This window comes from Eucyclogobius newberryi, unplaced genomic scaffold (genome assembly GCF_026437365.1).
Source record: "Eucyclogobius newberryi isolate DKJ021-1_F unplaced genomic scaffold, fEucNew1.0.hap1 SCAF_10, whole genome shotgun sequence".
NCBI lineage: Eukaryota > Metazoa > Chordata > Actinopteri > Gobiiformes > Gobiidae > Eucyclogobius > Eucyclogobius newberryi.
In genome coordinates this window covers 33,620,799-33,641,209 of record NW_027315724.1, presented here as the reverse complement: position 1 = coordinate 33,641,209, position 20,411 = coordinate 33,620,799, and the positions used below count along the sequence as shown (strand labels likewise).

Here is a 20,411-nt window from a genome sequence, read left to right as displayed (position 1 = left end):
TCAATGAATTATATCAAACATTTAAACATGATAACCATTTAAACATGATAACCTAATAACTACAGAAAAACAGTTTCTGTAGTTATACTGTGTTCCTTGTGTCCTGAATGCTCTGGAAAATGCTGTTATTCACATTTGTGAAAATGTTTTTTACATAATGAAAATATTTTTCCTTAGGAACCTGGTCAAAAACCTAACATTTGAAACATCACTATTGCATCTCTGACAAAAATACAATATTGCACAGATCACGGTCTAGTCGAACACTTCCTAAAAGTTACCTGTGTCACCCTAACATTATAATTCCATGCCCTAACAGTCAATGTATCATATTATTCCCTAAACACATTAAAATACAGTTATTTTCCTGCTGGTTTGTTGCATGCATCGCAGGCGTGGGACACATTGTCTTTTTCCAACATTTTAAGAGTCTCTCGGATTCCTCGTTCCACACGACGGAAGTGAAGCCTCTTCCAGAAACTCGGCTGCTGCTGCCGACCCCACTCCAGGTCTCGCAGGAAGGCCTGAAGATATATAAAGATTATTACGGCAAGTTATACCAGTGTGAGACAAAAACTATCTCACACTGGTATAACTCACTGTTTATTTTAACTTATGTAACATTACAAGTATATTATTTACTTTATCAATTTACGTCATCATTCAGAAAGTTTGGTATAACAGACTATAGGAATTATGATCTATCGGCCAATAAAATGATTCCTAAGGATGATCAACATTTTATATGCAAATGCACACTGCTCTATATCTATAATTATATATTATATATAAATATTATTTACACGATCCTAACAGAATATTACTGACATCGATCCTTGTGATTTACCCTGAGCTGCTGCTTGACCCTCTCCCTGTCCCAGGACTTGGCGTTCTCACTGATCACGCTGAGGATGGGGTGCCAGTCCTCGGACAGATCGGATCCCTCTGTGACCGAGGCCAGAACCCGCACTTTACGCCCACTTTTGCTCGGGTCTGCGCGCACGTTCAGCGAGCGCTTCCCCACATCGCTCAGAGGGTTCAGGTACAAGCTGTGAAGAGAGGCAGAACAGCTTTAGTGAAGCTGGGAACAAACTAACAAGGACTGAGCAGTACATGCACTGTGTACCTCCCAATTGTTCATTTTGTGTGGTAAAAGTGCATGGAACTTTATCAAAAACGCACTTGTACATGAATGGAGCTGCAGAGCCACCTTTAGTAACCTGCGTCTGACGAGGCAAATCAAATTAACTTTATATTCTGCCTCTGCAGCAGCTACAGCCGCCGTGACGCTCAGACAGATGTGTCTCTGCTCCACCATCACTCTCACGGGGCATTTACAAAAGACCAGCGCATACAGCACCGGGGGAAGGGAGCGTGTGCACATTCACATGCCTCTGTTAGTCATGGAGATAAGTGCGCGGTCAGCTGATCACGTCTCCCATGGCTCATGGTGCAGGGTTCGGGAGATGGAGGAGCGGCACATGTGAACAGGACTGACCCAAAAGTAAAGTAAACAGAACTAAATCGCACGGGGGCCGCTCCAAAGACATGAAAACAATTCAAGTGTCTTTATCTTAAAATAAAACTAGAGGAAACTCTATTTAACGTGAATTTCTAGAGAACTAAGGCTTAAACTGAGAAGTAACATTTATTTTTTACATTTACTGTTTCTGGCAATTTCAATAATGACAATATAGTCTAACAACTTGCATGATTGACTCAAATTTGGTAAATGACTGAATTTACTGTGTACAATTGACAAAAAAAAGTAAATTATTATACAAAATGTGTTTAGTTTTATCGAAAACATAAAAAGTACAAATAGTACTTTAAAATAATAATAATAATAATAATTATGTTGAAAAAAAAGGATGTATAATTTGTTCAATTGATTATATACAACATACAACTGTTATTCAAACTTGTGAAACTAAATCAAGCTATGAAATAAAAATATTTTAACAATCACACCAAAGGGCCAATCAATCAAAATATATAGAAAAAAATTATCAAAAATCTGTTAAAAAATTATATTAAAAAACCCCAACAAACAAACATAAATGTTCAGGCTGACTTTGAAGACAATAACATGTTGAAACACACTAAAAGGGTGATGAGACACTGGAGGCACTCACTGCAGCGTGTGAATGGTGGGATGCTCTCTGCAGGCGTCCACGAGGCTCAGAGCCGCGTTGTCCCCGATGTTGTTGTAGGCCAGGTTCAGCTCCTCCAGACTGCTGTCTTTGTGAAGCGCCTGAGCCAGCTCCACAGCGCCTCCGTCTGCCAGCCCCGTGTGCATCAGGGAAAGGTGCCGCAGCGACTGGTTTTCAGGCAGCGCCTCCACAAGAGACACGGCACCGGCGTCGAGGATCGGGTTATCACACAGTCTGAGGAAACACAGGGCCAAGTCACACAAATATGCATTTTACACTAACCTCACCTTTTATTTGTCATTACATTAAGAATTCACAGGAAAATCACAGTGAGCTGCACTAAATAAAGACATAAATTAAATAAGAATTACTACAAATGACAATTACATCACAATGGCAAAAACAACTGCTTTAACATTAAATATTAGACAATAACCAATATTTTAACTCCGTTTACTACAATAATAGGAAATATAATTTATTGGGCAATTTACATTTTCCTACATGGAGAATAAAGTATACTCTACTTAATCTTACTGTACCTTTAATAAGACTAAGAAAGCTTTTTACTTACTTTATTTCCTTGCATTTATATATGTCTATCTTCTTATATTGAGCTCAAACATTTCCTTTAACGTTAAGCATATATTCAGGTCATGATAAAACATTTTGAAGTTTGATAAAAAATAATACTGAAGTCCATTTAAGCAGAATAGAAAGAAAGAAAGAAAAATCCTGTAACAATAACAATCTGATCAAATGACACAATGAGACCTACTAGTGGTTAAATAGCATCAATGAGTTAAATGCGGACGATAAATATTGAGGCCAGAAAACACTGTTTCTTATTTTTTATATCAATACATTAATTACATATATTTCATCTGATTCACTTCATTAACACCACTTATCCAATTCCCCAAACCCAAAAGCGTAGTTCTTACTGGAGAGTCTTAATGCAGCTCTTGGGGTCGAGCAGCAGGTCTTTCAGCAGCAGACACGAGCCGGGGCCCAGGCTGTTAAACTGCAGGCTTCAAACACAGCGACACGACATGCACCGTTACTGTCCGTTAGGTTAGTCAAGCACAAAACACACAGAGTAACGCGTAAGTAAGTATCAATCGACATTTGACACATACTATAGCTGTTTCTACCATGAAGCTAAATACTAATCCAAGTATGTTTTTTAATTAGGAAGCAATGTTATAACGTGACTAAATTCTCATAAAGTCAATTTTGCAAATCTGTTTAATCTAAATTTTTGTTGAGGCAAATCAACAATGAAACAAGCTTTTTTAAAATTAGCTTAAAAATGCTCTGTATCCATTAGAACCTTCTTCTACTTTACCTTTTTCTCTAAAAGACACATTGTGCAACTTTGCTACGGCATTGCTTTGCCTAGAATGGTCCAGAGTATGAGATTAAATGTATCTCCATGGAGTAGAGCAGTACCAGGGTAAGTTACAGGTCAGATCTGTGGAGCGGCAACACCACTGTATCAAAGTATCTTTTTAACAACATAAACAAATCCAGGAGCAAATGTTACATAGCAATATAATACACCAAAATTATGGAATAACTTTTTTCTTTTCATTCAAAGTCAACAACGGCCAACTTCAATGTACAATTCATTACAAGACCTTGCTGTAATAATGTACTATATATATATATTTTAGTTTCTCACTCCAAACCAAACCACAGCACATGCAGTAGTTGTAGTATTTAGTATTTGTAGCATCAGTAACAGTAGAAGCTCTTACTTGAGGTAAAGCGTGTGTTTGAAGGCGGGTATCAGGATCTCCAGCATGTCGTGAGTCAGCAAACAAGAAGACAGGTCCAGCACCTCCAGATGATAACTGCCACAGACGAGAGAAAATAACGACTATCAGAGTCTGTACAAGACACAACAGCAACAGGCTCGGACACATTCACTGCAGCACAACTGGAGAGGACACATTCACTGCAGCACAACTGGAGAGGACACATTCACTGCAGCACAACTGGAGAGGACACATTCACTGCAGCACAACTGGAGAGGACACATTCACTGCAGCACAACTGGAGAGGACACATTCACTGCAGCACAACTGGAGAGGACACATTCACTGCAGCACAACTGGAGAGGACACATTCACTGCAGCACAACTGGAGAGGACACATTCACTGCAGCACAACTGGAGAGGACACATTCACTGCAGCACAACTGGAGAGGACACATTCACTGCAGCACAACTGGAGAGGACACATTCACTGCAGCACAACTGGAGAGGACACATTCACTGCAGCACAACTGGAGAGGACAGATTCACTGCAGCACAACTGGAGAGGACAGATTCACTGCAGCACAACTGGAGAGGACAGATTCACTGCAGCACAACTGGAGAGGACAGATTCACTGCAGCACAACTGGAGAGGACAGATTCACTGCAGCACAACTGGAGAGGACACATTCACTACAGCACAACTGGAGAGGACACATTCACTACAACACAACAGGAGAGGACACATTCACTGCAGCACAACTGGAGAGGACACATTCACTGCAGCACAACTGGAGAGGACACATTCACTGCAGCACAACTGGAGAGGACAGATTCACTGCAGCACAACTGGAGAGGACACATTCACTGCAGCACAACGGGAGAGGACAGATTCACCGCAGCACAACTGGAGAGGACACATTCACTACAACACAACAGGAGAGGACACATTCACTACAGCACAACTGGAGAGGACACATTCACTACAACACAACAGGAGAGGACACATTCACTACAGCACAACTGGAGAGGACACATTCACTACAACACAACAGGAGAGGACACATTCACTACAGCACAACTGGAGAGGACACATTCACTACAACACAACAGGAGAGGACACATTCACTGCAGCACAACTGGAGAGGACACATTCACTACAGCACAACTGGAGAGGACACATTCACTACAACACAACAGGAGAGGACACATTCACTGCAGCACAACTGGAGAGGACACATTCACTGCAGCACAACTGGAGAGGACACATTCACTACAACACAATAGGAGAGGACACATTCACTGCAGCACAACTGGAGAGGACACATTCACTACAGCACAACTGGAGAGGACACATTCACTACAACACAACAGGAGAGGACACATTCACTGCAGCACAACTGGAGAGGACACATTCACTACAGCACAACTGGAGAGGACAAATTCACTACAGCAAAACATGAGGACACATTCACAACACAACTGGAGAGGACACATTCACAACACAACAGGAGAGGACACATTCACATTCATTCAGGAGAGGACGGCACAACTGGAGAGGACACATTCATTGCAACACAACAGAAGAGGACACGTTCACTACAGCACAACATGAGGACACATTCACAACACAACAGGAGAGGACACATTCACATTCATTCAGGAGAGGACGGCACAACTGGAGAGGACACTTTCACTACAGCACAACTGGAGAGGACACATTCACATTCATTCAGGAGAGGACGGCACAACTGGAGAGGACACTTTCACTACAGCACAACTGGAGAGGACACATTCACTGCAGCACAACTGGAGAGGACACATTCACTACAGCACAACTGGAGGACACATTCACTACAACACAACAGAAGAGGACACATTCACATTCATTGAGGAGAGGACGGCACAACTGGAGGAGACACTTTCACTACAGCACAACTGGAGAGGACACATTCACTGCAGCACAACTGGAGAGGACACATTCACTACAACACAACAGGAGGACACATTCACTGCAGAACAACTGGAGAGGACACATTCACATTCATTCAGGAGAGGACGGCACAACTGGAGAGGACACATTCACTACAACACAACAGGAGGACACATTCACTGCAGCACAACTGGAGAGGACACATTCACTACAGCACAACTGGAGAGGACACATTCATTGCAACACAACAGAAGAGGACACGTTCACTACAGCACAACATGAGGACACATTCACAACACAACAGGAGAGGACACATTCACATTCATTCAGGAGAGGACGGCACAACTGGAGAGGACACTTTCACTACAGCACAACTGGAGAGGACACATTCACATTCATTCAGGAGAGGACGGCACAACTGGAGAGGACACTTTCACTACAGCACAACTGGAGAGGACACATTCACTGCAGCACAACTGGAGAGGACACATTCACTACAGCACAACTGGAGGACACATTCACTACAACACAACAGAAGAGGACACATTCACATTCATTGAGGAGAGGACGGCACAACTGGAGGAGACACTTTCACTACAGCACAACTGGAGAGGACACATTCACTACAACACAACAGGAGGACACATTCACTGCAGAACAACTGGAGAGGACACATTCACATTCATTCAGGAGAGGACGGCACAACTGGAGAGGACACATTCACTACAACACAACAGGAGGACACATTCACTGCAGCACAACTGGAGAGGACACATTCACTACAGCACAACTGGAGAGGACACATTCACAACACAACAGGAGAGGACACATTCACATTCATTCAGGAGAAGACGGCACAACAGGAGAGGACACATTCACACTCATTCAGGAGAGGATGGCGCAACTGGAGAGGACACATTCACTACAACACAACAGAAGAGGACACATTCACATTCATTTAGGAGAGGACGGCACAACTGGAGAGGACACATTCACAACACAACAGGAGAGGACACATTCACATTCATTCAGGAGAGGACGGCACAACTGGAGAGGACACTTTCACTAGTGTTTTTAACCATCTTTGTGGTATTGGAGTGGTTTATGCAGCCGTAGTCATTGGCTGTGGTTGTGCGTTACCCGGGGGGAGTGCAGGAGAGCACGGAGCTGAGCACGTAGCACTTGAGCGAGGTCATGCGGATGTTGGTGAGGCGGATGGAGCGGACCGTGGCCAGGACTTCAGCCGTGAGTCTGGGGTTTTGGAACTCGAACAACAGGAACAGCAGGTCCACCAGCTCCTCCGGGGGCTGCGGCTTGTTCAGCTCTGAGGCACAGCAGAGGGAATACTTCGTTCTCAGTTAAATACTTTCATTATAGGCTTTAAGACTGTTTCTAAGTTTCAACCAGATAAAATACCAGTTTATATTTTAATCACAACATTTATTTTCTGCAGTCACTTGATACATCTTATTTCTGAACCTTTTAGATTTAAAAGAAATGCAAACTGTGAAATCTGATGTGCATTCTCAGAGGATTTAGCGGTAAGAATATCATTTTAATAACATTTTAAACACCAATAATGCCATAATAAAAACAACAACAACAATTTGAAAGCGTATGTCTTGGTAATAAATCTACATTTTTCCCAGCACATGGGCCATGACGTGTATTAGTCCTTCTGTACTGGCAATAACAACTAATGTTTATTTAAAAGCCTTTGATTATTTCACTTCGTGCTGGGGGATATGGCAAAAAATGCTTTTCAATATTTAATTCACCAACTATGATTTAAGCCAGTCCAATTTAACTAATTCTTCTGTTGTGATTTCATTTGTTTGAATTGATCCAAAGTCTGAATTCTGCTTGAAACCACGTGCTTTTACTTTTACTTGACCCCAAGTTGATCATTGACGAGTATTTTTTTTATCTTGTGTTTTTTTGACATTTATTTCATTTTGAAAAGAAATGAGAGAAGATTTGTGAAAAGTACATTACATATGGGCTAAAAAAGGCCATCTGTTTACATCGGTCTACACACCGCGAAATATGGACCACAACTTGCACATGGTTCACAGCACGACTTGAATAAACGTCAGCACAGTATTTATTCATAAAACGGAACAGCTAAAATGATAATAATAATAATTTCCTCACGTCTGATGAGATATATGCGCAGAGCGTTGGTGATCTGGGCCACAGACTCGTTGTGGATGGTGCAGCCCAGTTGTTGGAGCAGGACTCTGTTTCCGTAGTTTAACAAACCGCCCATAAAGATGGGGTAGAGCTCAAAGGGCTGCTCCTCGCTGCTCTGAGGCGGGTGCGGGCCGTGCACCCCCAGAAGGTTCTGCTCCACCTGGTCCAGGACGTCCTCATTTTGACTGTCCTCCGTCCGAAACATCTCCGTGGCCAGAGTCCGAGCGATCCGGCCCTGGTTGCGAAGATTGAACTTTTCAAGGAGTTTGGGGAAGAGCTTGAGGAGGTTGAAGATGGTGAAAATCCTCAGAGGGATGAACTTGGAGACGATGGTGAGGAGAGCGCTCACGTCCTCACTGGTCTGACCGATGACTGTGGACACCTGCCTGTGAGGGAAAACTTTGTTAGATAAGCCTTATGAATTGATTAGGTCTTTGAATAATGCTTTGTGGGACATCTTAAAATTCAAGGTTCGACTGAAAAATGCTGTAGACATTAATGGCAGCCTGACTTATAATGGGCTTCTTGCACAACTTTTAAAGTGAAGTTTAAAACCTTTAAAGACCTTTTTTCAAATGTGCTTTTATGAAAATGTATTTAAATTATGTCCATCAGGCCTAGTCGCTTCACTACAGGTAATGTTTGTATAAACCTTAAATGGAATGCTTTTAGAACAAAAATAAGCACCAAGTAAAAACATTAGATGATTTGATAAAATAAATACATTTTTATTTATTGCCTATTTATTTTTGAAAGTTGCATCCTAGTTTATGGCTCATACTATTCTAAACATATAAATTTTTTGAGCTTCATATGAAAGCTGACATTTTTCAAGTATGGTTTAGCCAAAAACAACACCAACCCAAAGCAAAAGGGTAAAAAGCTCTCCCTCTAGTGGCGCATTAAGAAATTATTCATCTTAAACGGTGCACAAACATAATTTAGGCAATTTCCTTCATGGACACAAAAGGTTTTTCTAACACTTTGAAACATAAACCCTTGCTATGAATATTTGACACCAAAAGGGGGTCAGACAGAAACATGCTTGTGCACTAAAGAGGCCCAACCATCGACCTTGCTCATAACTTACTTGCCGAGTATGGCCAGCGCCGACTTGTTCTCTCCCAGGACCACGTACAGCGCGGCAAGATACTCCTGCATCGCCGGAACTGCAAACACGTATCTCTGCAGCTCCTGTTCACGCCGCTTTGAGGACGGGGGCTTGTTACCGTCGACGCTGGGCGCCAAGAAGAAGTCCAGCACGTCCGTCCTGAACATGGCCAGCTGACGCAACTCCTCGTCCGTTTTGGTTTTCCCCCCGATCCACTGCTCCAGCTCTTTTTCCGAAAACGACATGCGTTTGTTTGTGATGCCGTCGAAGGCGATTTTCCCCAGCGTCCGGACCACGTACAGCATTAGGGAATTGTGGTGTTCTTGGATGGGCAAACTCGTACCCGTGCCCATTCCCAGAACCTCCCCTCCGAAGTTTAGCCTTAAGAAGCTGGTGTATATTCCGGTTAGGGTGCGAATGGGCGTGTTCGCGTTGGTGAAATGGAGGAAATGTAGCGTGGCGCAGGTCAGCCAACAGTACGAGGGTAAGAAGCAGGCGGCCGCTAACTGGCTTTCCCTTTGGAGGTTGAGAAAGAGTAGCTGGACGAGCGCTTGGGCCTCTTCTGTCTGGGGCGCGCCGCCGTTTTGTCGGAGAAGGCGGCTGGCGAAGTAGGCTCTCTGACGGTCGGGGTCGATGAAGCCGCAGATCTGAGCGTGGCGACTGATGTATTTCGGAGGAACGCGGTCCACGGCAGACAGCCGAGTGGTGACCAAGACGCTGGCCTGGAAGGGGGACAGGAGATGATGTGATTGGCAAACAGAAATAGAGCTGAGGCGTTTTATTTAGCAGAAAGAATAATCTAATGATCAAAGCTTCATACTTGATAACTTCATAACTGGTTTAAAACTTTCTTTGTCCTCAATTTAGAAGAGCATTTTGCATCCGCGCTTATTTATGTTACCTCTTCATCCCTCTATCGTTTGTCCATCGAGACTGATTTGAGCCATCGGGCTTAAGTTATGCTGCTCCCACAGCTTGGAAAACTCTACAAACTGAGCTGAAACTCTGTGAGCTGGTTTTCCCTGAGAGGTTTTCCATTTCCACTTTCAAAAAAATAAGGAGAACGAACCCATTGAAGATTGTTTGCGCCTCTAAATGTTGCTTTGATTGGGATTTTTACAATGGTTTTATTCCACTGTCTAAGTAATAATATGCTGCAGACCACTTGGCCAGGTCAACCTCGCAAAACAGCCCTAGACCTCTAGGTAATAACTTAAAATAACAATATACATTTGCTTTTAATACTAAACTTTACGAAACACAAAACTTGAAAAAGCTAAAGAATAGAATTAATCACAGGACAGAACAATTTGACGCAGTGTCTCATACCAGATTACGTTTTTTTCTTGTAAATGAGTAAAAGTTTCCCCCCATGCAGCATCGTGAAAAGGCAGCACTTCAAACAAACAAAATCAGACTGCTGCGCGCCGTTGCATCTGATAATGAAGTGTTTTATCTTTCGCCGGCCTGGAAGTACGAGTCACACGCAGCGCACAGATCGACTGAAGTTTGTGGATCGGTCCCAGTTCCACTTTGCCCGTCTGACTTTTTTTTAAATTCTAAAGTTGTCAACTAAAGACATCCCTTGCGCATCAATTAAGCGACTAAAAAGGGCCTGGAGTAGAGCTGGTAAAAAATATTCGGATTTTGCAGAAAAAAACACAATGTACTATATTTAACCAGTATCTTCATATGTGAAAATGCAAATTGAAGTTTATATGATTAACGTTGAAAAACTCCAGCTGTACTTTCTCTTTTCAGTTGTCATTTAGATCTTTATAATTCTAATGAAATAAAATAACTAATAAATACCATAATTTAATTAAATGACTAAAAGACTACATCTCTACCGCGCACACACAAAAAATGATACATATGAATATTAAAAGATTGATGAGAGCTATAAACCAGTAAGATGGATCTAAATACATACTTTCTCCTGTCACAATGTTAAAATCACGTACTCCAGCTTTAATACTGCTGAAAACAACATTATCTTCTGTACGATGTGTTCAGCGTCACCTCGGGCAGCAGGTATTTGCGGAGCAGGTTAACCACCAGGACTCCAGGGGGCAGCGGTTCGTTCGGGTCGCTGCAGAGCTCTGTGGAGCCGATCCTAAAGTCCAGCTTCATCTTCTCCAGGCCGTTGAACAGAAACAGGACGTCCCGTGCCTGGTCGCCCTCTCCGCTCAGCAGCGGGTGTCTGCGCAGGTGCAGGTACTTACGGCCCACCAAGTCACGCAGAGAGGACATTCTGAAACATGTAGAATAGAGTTCAGAATATACATCCTTTAGGGTCGTCGAGAATACACAAACACAGAGGGAAAATAACACAGATAATTATCATCTTACTTGGACAGCTGACTGAGGTCCTCACAGGAGAAGGGGACGATCAGTTTGAACTGGCCCAGCGTCCTGCCTCGGCACCAGTCCAGCACCAGTTTTCGGACCACGGTGCTCTTCCCGGTGCCCACTGCCCCGTACATCAGCACGTTCAGCCCCCTGGAGGAGTCCCAGGACGCGCTGGGGTCAAACAGCTGCTCCACAGTTTTGGAGAGGTACTGTGAGTGAGGGCTGAGGGCGGAGGAGAGCAGAGCCCCCCGTTCCTCCGGCTTCCTCTCCAGGATCAGAGGGTCCACGTGCATGGTCTCGGGGCTGAAGTAGCCCCCGAACTGCTTCTCCTCCTGAGGCAGGTGACTGAACCACATCAGGAGCCGCTGGCGGTGGATCTCCAGAGGGTCCGAGTCGGCTACAGGACCAGGCACAAGTTAATGACATTTGTTTTATATATAGTGAATCCAACACAAGAGTTTACAACTAAAATCAAACTAAAGCACAAAGCTTGGAATTATGTTTGAAATGCCTGGAGGTTATTGAGTTTAGTTGGATTGTCTATGTATGAATCTGTATGAGTCTATTTTTTACAGAAATCTGTTTAAAATGTATTGAAAAATCAACAAACCAGCTGTGCTTTTTATCATTTCAAGTTGAATAAAAACCTTTTGAAAGTATTTGCTTTTAGGTAAAACATACTGTAGTGTAGAAAAACCCACTGTTTACCGTTTGTGTTGTTTAGTGGAAATTGTCACGCCCCGATTTTACCCACAGTAACATTACACTGGACAACAACCCTGTCCTGAGACAGAGTGTATCTGTATCTGGTGTAGTGAAAACTGACACGATCAAACCAACGTATTGTAGCCCGTGTCCCAGGAGTTTGCTTTGTAAAAGACATGACAAAAAAACAAAGCTGTAAACTTTAAATATGACATTAGCCAATAACAAAATTAACAAATGATCAGATGTCATTAGTTGTGTGCTGTCCATATGACCTGGTTTAGTCCGTATTATTGCCCTTATGGAGCACAGAAGGGACCAAGCGCCATTGTAGCTGTGTGACAACCAAAGAACTTCATGATTTTGTATAAAAACTACCTGAAACTGAATAAACTGAAGTTGTACATACTCTACATGTCACCTGACCACATTTTAATATAATATAGTATAGATATATAATATTTGTTTGAAAAGAATTGTGTTATGATCCTGTTGCGGGCCCTACCAGGCTGGGGGGCGCTGGGGGTGCAATTGGTCCTGAAACGTGCCCCATTCATTGCAAAAAAACACATCTGGGCCCACGGCCTGCTCCTGCACCGGCCCAGCAGCAGCGTCAGCCGTCTGCACAAAACACAGAAACAATCATCACGCATCAATCGCTCAAACCTTTGAACACACTAATCCACTTTAAAAGGTTAGTCCAATCCCACACTCGACGAGGCTCAGTCAGTCGTATCTGGGATGTGTCGACATGTTAGAGCAGGTTGTGGTTGGTTTGTAACCCTCAGGCCGAGAAGATGGCCAAACAAAAACTGGAACAATGCCTCCATTTCCAAACGCACACTTAGCTGTTGTAAAGACATTCCCAAGAAGACTTAAAAAATTAATACAAATAAAGCTTGAGAAATACAAACTCCTACACTTTTACAACTGATACAGGCTGTGTAGAACCTTCAAAACATGTTAATTCTGTAATGGAGGCAAAAGAAGAGGAACATAGTGCGATTCCAATGAGAAAACAGGGATTAGCCACAGATTATCACAGAATATGAACAAATCAAGGTTGTTTTGACAAATTAATTATATCAGAACCTGCTTTAAACACATTTACTATTTTACGTGATGTGTTTATGTAATAGGAGATTATGACAGACTTTTATTACAACTTATCATTGTTTGGATCTGATGTCAGTTAATCATTGAAAGTACACAATTGTACACTTCATTTTGCCTCCAGTCTGCAATTTTTAACATTCTGATGACATATTCAGCTATTAACTATTTTCAAATTAAAGCAGTGTTAGCATTACTAGCTTTATAGGTTTTTGAACATACATTACATAATACTGTCAATAAGGATTAATAATAATAAGAGTTTTACAAATACTAACAAAAAACTAAAGTGTTACCGGTGTTTAACTTACAATACAAAAGTCACAAAGTAAAAGTCACTCTTTTACTTCTCGCCTGCTTTCCTAAATCCTGCCAATCTTGTTCACTGGAAACCGCAAAAATAAAAGCCAATTCCAATTTTTGAAGTAGTTCACCCCCACGGCAAAGTAAACAAGTCCAAACTGTATCCCGCTCTGCATTCTGAAAAGGTATTATTAAATTATTATTAAAGCTTTCTGTCCTGTTCACGCCCACAATCCAACATTAAACGATAGATTTTCTCTTTTCCTTTTTTTAAATTTTAACATGGACCAACAACAACAACAACAACAGAATCATTAGATTTTCTCTCTTTTTTAACACTATTTTCTATTTTAACATGGGCCAACAACAACAACAGAAACATTAAACACTAGATTTTCTCACTCAAGGAGCCACAAGTAAAAAAGAATGATCATAATAGTATGGTAAGTAATAGCAAAGAGTCAATCAAATGAAAGCACATGTTGTCAGTAAACACATTTATTTCCATTGCGTGTGTCAGGTGTTTTCTCAGTAAATACAACCACACTCGTGTCACATTCTGAGCGACACCGAGCGTGTTTAAGCAGGTGTCAAACCACAGAATAACACTTTACGGTGCACAGTACATGTCTGTGTTATTCGCTGGTCGGATCAAAGGTTGAGGAGGACATTTGAATTGTGTAATAAAAGCAGTGAGAAGAAGACAGGGTTAGTATTCATCCGGACAATAAATGAGAGATTAGTTATTGTAGGTTTCGGCTGCAGGTTTGTTCCCAAAAGTCTGCAAATGAATCAAGATGCACTGACCTTTCGGCTGGACCCATGTCGGCGTCTGAATCGAGGGGCGCTCTGTGAAGGGAAAAGAATATAATAGAACGCTGCAGTATATATAGAATATTCAAGTTTGGTCAAAAATGTAGAATAATCATCTTAGCCTGTTATAATGTTGTCACAGTTCTTCTCGTGGACTCTTAAGGTTTCTACTTGGTTGCAGGCTTTATGATGTTCAACATATTGAAAGGGAGGCAAAACTAAGCAGACCACAGACAATTTTCAACAATTAACTAGCGTCTGGTCCAAGTCCTAATAGTTGTAAGTCTTTGTGACGAAAAATAAGCCGCATTTTTTTGAAGTCCCAGGGTAGGTTAGAAAGTTAAAAAATAGTATTTGAGCTTTACAGTAGTATAATTTGTGGTAAAGTAGGTAATATTGCAGTAGATACAATGAAAAATTATTGTAGGATCAACATTTCTGTGAGTATTTGTCCAGTAAATCCTAAAAATCAGGATTATGCTCAGTGTCTGTCATAATGTCTGATAAACACAAACAAAATAACAAATAAAGTTAAAAGCGTTGTATCTAAGTGAGTTTCATTCGCAAAAAACACCTTCATGTTTCATCTTTTGGGGCATTCTTAGGTTAATCCCAGTTTCTCCAATGAAGTCACTTTTAATCAATTCCGAATGTTTTTAATCACAAACTTTTAAAGGGAACTAGAAATGCGTCTTTACTTCCTGTTGTCCTTGGGTTTCAGGATGATAAGAATGAAGGTTAGGACCGTTGCCATAGCGATTATCAACCATTTACAACCCAATAGTGTATCTTTTGAAAGGGGAAAATGTTCTCAAAATGTGACAGTAAGCCAAAAAATCATCAATAAGTAACATTAAGAGGACTTGTTTTCCCCAGTATCCCGATATAACGTATATTTATCTAATTGTTTATCCATCACATTTTATTTCTAGAGCACAGTTCGCAAGGATAACACATTAAAAAACATGATGACTATATGGAAAAGCCAAATCTAATGCAAAAAACATCTAACATCGGTTCATCAGCTGCATAAAAATGGAAATACAATACAGTTTGAACTCGAAAGGCAAAACTAATCGTAACACCGGTGCACTGCACACTTCTGCTTCCTCTGCCAAGTGCGAATGTTCCGCAAATCTCTGCGTAAAATGCCGTAAACCGTTTTAACAACAAAACCACTGGCGGGATCTTGGTAAAACTAGACTTTGGCAGGTTGACAGCTGTTCTATTGAGGCTCCCACGGGGGGGGAAAGACGTGTCATTGAAATTGCAAGTGTCAAATACCAAAAGGCGCGTCCTTATCCCGTGTCCGTGTCGGTGTTTTGGAGCTAACTCATTGTTTTTCCTCCTCCGTGCGTCGGTTCGATCGCCGCATTGTCCATCTGTTGCGGGAAAACGGCGCAGAGACGCGGACACGCTGACTAATGTGTCTAATGTGGCTGCCTGGTGGTGAACGGTGTGTATTTTACGCGGTGACTTCTGCTCGCGCGATGTTCCGCTGTACAGTAAAGCGCTTCCGGTTGACGAGTTTCACAATAAAGCGAGAAGATAGATATTGTGTTCAAATGTTCTAACTTTGCACCGCACGATTCAGCAAAGACAGACGAAGTTGGTTTATTTAGTGTCAGAAAACTTTAAACGATGCATCTTACACATTGATTGTACAATTGTACGACGGCGTATAAGGGTCAACTAAGGGGAAAAAAATGCGCTGCACTACGAGAATAAAGTCATTAATTAATGAGAAAAAAGACGTTAATTAATGAGAAAAAAGTCGTAGTTCAGATGCCGATTCAAAGTGACGTGAGCAGTTCACTTTCAGCCCCAGGTCAGGACGCACAAGAACGGGCTTGGATGAGTTGACAGTTTAGAACTACATAAAAGCCTGAAATAGATGTTAAAGTGTTTCCTGACCTTTAAAACGATGTCTTACGTGTGTTTATTACAAGACAAGACACTGCGTTTAGCAGCACCTTTCCTGTTCCGCATCATTCACAAACTGTTGGATAAAGGCTTTACTTTCTCCCGTAATGCATCATGGGCTCAAACAGCAGCCGTGCTCCGCGCCACAGCTGCCCGCAGACAGGAGGAGCAGCCTCGCTGTTATATTCACACGTTCTCTGGGTTCTCTGCTCCTCTAAGTTGATTGTCTACGTGGGCACTTTGCTCAGTCACTATTCTCACGTGCTCATTGTGTGCACTTAAGTTTTATGCCCGGATTCTAACCTTTTGTGATCCTTTGGACAAACTCAGTAAAACACACAGAACACAAACATCCGTCTGCGCTTCCTCTCAGCTCCTGACGCCCAGATCGTGTTTGGCACAGCCTAAAAGCAATATGTTTTACGCACACGCATCATCCATACATCATCCATACATCATCCAGATGCATCATCCATACATCATCCATACATCATCCAGATGCATCATCCATACATCATCCATACATCATCCATACATCATCCATACATCATCCAGATGCATCATCCATACATCATCCATACATCATCCAGATGCATCATCCATACATCATCCATACATCATCCATACATCATCCACACATCATCCAGATGCATCATCCATACATCATCCATACATCATCCAGATGCATCATCCATACATCATCCATACATCATCCATACATCATCCAGATGCATCATCCATACATCATCCATACATCATCCATACATCATCCACACATCATCCAGATGCATCATCCATACATCATCCATACATCATCCAGATGCATCATCCATACATCATCCATACATCATCCATACATCATCCAGATGCATCATCCATACATCATCCATACATCATCCATACATCATCCACACATCATCCAGATGCATCATCCATACATCATCCACACATCATCCAGATGCATCATCCATACATCATCCATACATCATCCATACATCATCCATACATCATCCATACATCATCCAGATGCATCATCCATACATCATCCATACATCATCCATACATCATCCACACATCATCCAGATGCATCATCCATACATCATCCATACATCATCCATACATCATCCACACATCATCCAGATGCATCATCCATACATCATCCATACATCATCCATACATCATCCAGATGCATCATCCATACATCATCCATACATCATCCATACATCGTCCACACATCATCCAGATGCATCATCCATACATCATCCATACATCATCCATACATCATCCATACATCATTCACACATCATCCAGATGCATCATCCATACATCATCCATACATCATCCATACATCATCCAGATGCATCATCCATACATCATCCACACATCATCCAGATGCATCATCCATACATCATCCATACATCATCCATACATCATGGCATGAGCTCCAACACACGCGAGCACCAACACTGGAGTACGTCATGTTACAGGTCCAGGACCTGACATGTGACACTGCACCGGGGAAATGATTGTTTGTAAAGTCTAAAAGACCCGCATTATAAAGATCGACATCTATTGTGGACTTTTGTATTCACTTTTAACCAAGCGCCATTTGCGTCCTGGTGGTGGTGTGTTTGTGTAATGAAGACTCCACAGATGGATTGGACTCAGAGCAGATCAGCTTCAGAGCTTTAAACATACAAAACACAGCGCTGTTACTGGACTGTACCATTATGTAACACTGAGGGGGGAGCACGTTACATGGTGCTGAAAGTGAACCGCGTATCTGCCTTTATTGTCTTTAAATTATGAGATTTTTCTCGTTATGTAATGACAAAAAAAGTAATTAATTAATGACTTTTTTCTCGTTAATTAACAAGAAAAATCTCGTTAATTAACGAGAAAAAAGTCATTAATTAATGACTTTATTCTCGTAGTGCCCCGCATTTTTATTTTTTTGGTTGGCCCTTATACTCCGTCGTACAATTGGATTATTACTGTGGCACTTTATATTCAACATTCAAGCTACAAATAGATGAATAGATCCATGGTGTAGCCTATATTGATGATTATTTAGCATTTAGGTGTGTGTGTGTGTGTGTGTGTGTGTTTTAAAACTGAATTAATGGGTCTTTATTTTACCTTTTTAAAGCAAATTTGAATGTGATTATGTGTGCTTCTGTTTTTTGCATTGTGATTTGAATTCACTTACGTTGTGATTTTAACATTGGGTGATGTAAATGGTATTAAATGGTAAAATTAGGCTCAGTTTTTTTAAGGTGAATTAAGCAGCATAAGCACTGGATATATAGTTGTCCTCCCTTGTCAAGAGATACATGGTTTTATTGGGTATTATAAATACAAAAGAAACATGTATTACTTTCCAAAACTTAATTTACACACCTTTTAGCTGAAGTTGTTAATTTTTATAGGTAACAGCAATGATCAGTTGTAGAACTCAGAGAAAATACCTTTTAAAATGTTTGAGACAAATCAACACTGGAAAAGTATTTTTTTCCCTCGTGAAGTGTGACAGGTTAAAAAGCGAGTCACAGATTTGAAATTTGTCACAAGACACTATTTTCACCTTTTAGTTAATTATTGTGGTCAAGACTGTGTTCAGTACAAAAAGTGTAAATGATAAAAATGTACATATGACCTGTTAACAATGTTTATTTCTATTGGCTGGCGGAAATGTGTGATATGCGCCTGCGCAAAGTTTTCAGTGTTCTTTCCTGAAATAAAACGGAAGAGTAAGGACATGACCGTCTCTGTCCTTCACTTTTCCCATTCAAAAAGCACCACGTACCTCTCCCAAACTGTCGGAGCAGAGGGCGCAACAGAAGCAATTTACCTTTACATGACAATACATGCTACTATAAGTACATATTTCAAATTTCACATTTCACGTCAACCAAATAAAATATCACAAACTCTCACAGTAAAGTTCAGGATTTAGAGGTGAGTATTTGGGATTGGACCTGCACCAGGTTCAACTGAACATGTCACTGTGGATTTGCAGTTGCTTTAGAGACGAAGAAGACGTGCAAATAAGTGCAAGAGTCAGGTCTATAGTCGGAATTACAATCACATTTCCTTATCGTTCATTTAATTCAGCATAAGATTTGGCCCATTTGACCTGATATCAACCTAAATGAGCCACAGAGTAAGACTTCAAATGTAACTAACTTTTATAAAATATAGTAGAAAAAGCTTCAGTTGTAGTCATCTGGACTCAGTTATAAAATATATACAAATAATTTTATACAAATAACATTTTGAACTTAATGATTTAAGGAATAATTGTACGAATTGTGCCCTACAGATACACTTCAATTGATTGATTGATTGATTGATTGATTGATTAATTCATGGTTTCAAAAATATGAAAAATTAGAACCGTTGACATAGCTTTTAATAATTAATAATTCAAAACAAAAGTTTACACATTTTAAAAAATATGTTCTGCATAAACCAATATTTTAAACATTCAAGCTACACAATACAGGCTTGTGAATTGATGTATGTCTACATTTACATGTATTTCACAAGAACACGTTTGTTTGTTTAAAGCTGTAATAAAATATGATAGACGTATATAGTTGTACTATTTTACTGGACTTTTTTATTGCTAAGCTGTTTCTGTTTACATTTGTCTTTGCTTGAAAAACATTTCTCATTCTTAAATGCTGATTGACGTCAACAAATCAATGAGATCATAGTGACTTAATTGATAAACAGTGCCATCTGCTGGTTATTTGGTGGACCTACACCTGTCATCTCAATTGTAGCCATAATTGTAGCGTAGAACCATCTTACCTAGTTTCACCAAAGCGTCGGTTAAATCAACATTTCTGGTCTATGATTGAATCCGTGGCTGCGTTTGGCTGAATCCAGCGATTAACCGCCATTCAAACGAGGCAAAGTACTTTTATTGCATCAGATTTGATCACTTCCGCTGACAGGATTAATGTCCTTTTATTCTGAAAGCCGTAGGCGGAAGCAGCGCGCACGTACGTAAACTTACCGCCCGCTCGTCTCCACAGTCCGGCTCC

The 20,411-nt window shown here is 41.1% G+C and overlaps 1 protein-coding gene across 2 annotated transcripts; it reads right to left on the bottom strand.

Annotated features, from left to right (window-relative positions):
* Positions 1 to 226: 226 nt before the first annotated feature.
* On the bottom strand, positions 227 to 15,859 carry nlrx1 (NLR family member X1). 2 transcript variants are annotated; one of them, XM_072455354.1, is made up of 13 exons: positions 15,721 to 15,858; positions 14,431 to 14,472; positions 12,713 to 12,828; positions 11,503 to 11,899; positions 11,173 to 11,404; positions 9,130 to 9,872; positions 8,001 to 8,425; positions 6,987 to 7,170; positions 3,914 to 4,009; positions 3,098 to 3,184; positions 2,136 to 2,387; positions 848 to 1,049; positions 227 to 524 (listed from the first exon to the last, which is right to left on the bottom strand). In XM_072455354.1, the coding sequence occupies exons 2-13, from the start codon at positions 14,445 to 14,447 to the stop codon at positions 360 to 362; spliced, it is 2,916 nt and encodes a 971-aa protein (XP_072311455.1). In that variant the 5' UTR covers positions 14,448 to 14,472; positions 15,721 to 15,858; the 3' UTR covers positions 227 to 359. The 2 variants fall into 2 exon arrangements, with proteins under 2 accessions (XP_072311455.1, XP_072311463.1); XM_072455362.1 differs by lacking the exon at positions 3,098 to 3,184 and having other exon boundaries at positions 15,721 to 15,859.
* Between the last annotated feature and the right edge of the window lie 4,552 nt (positions 15,860 to 20,411).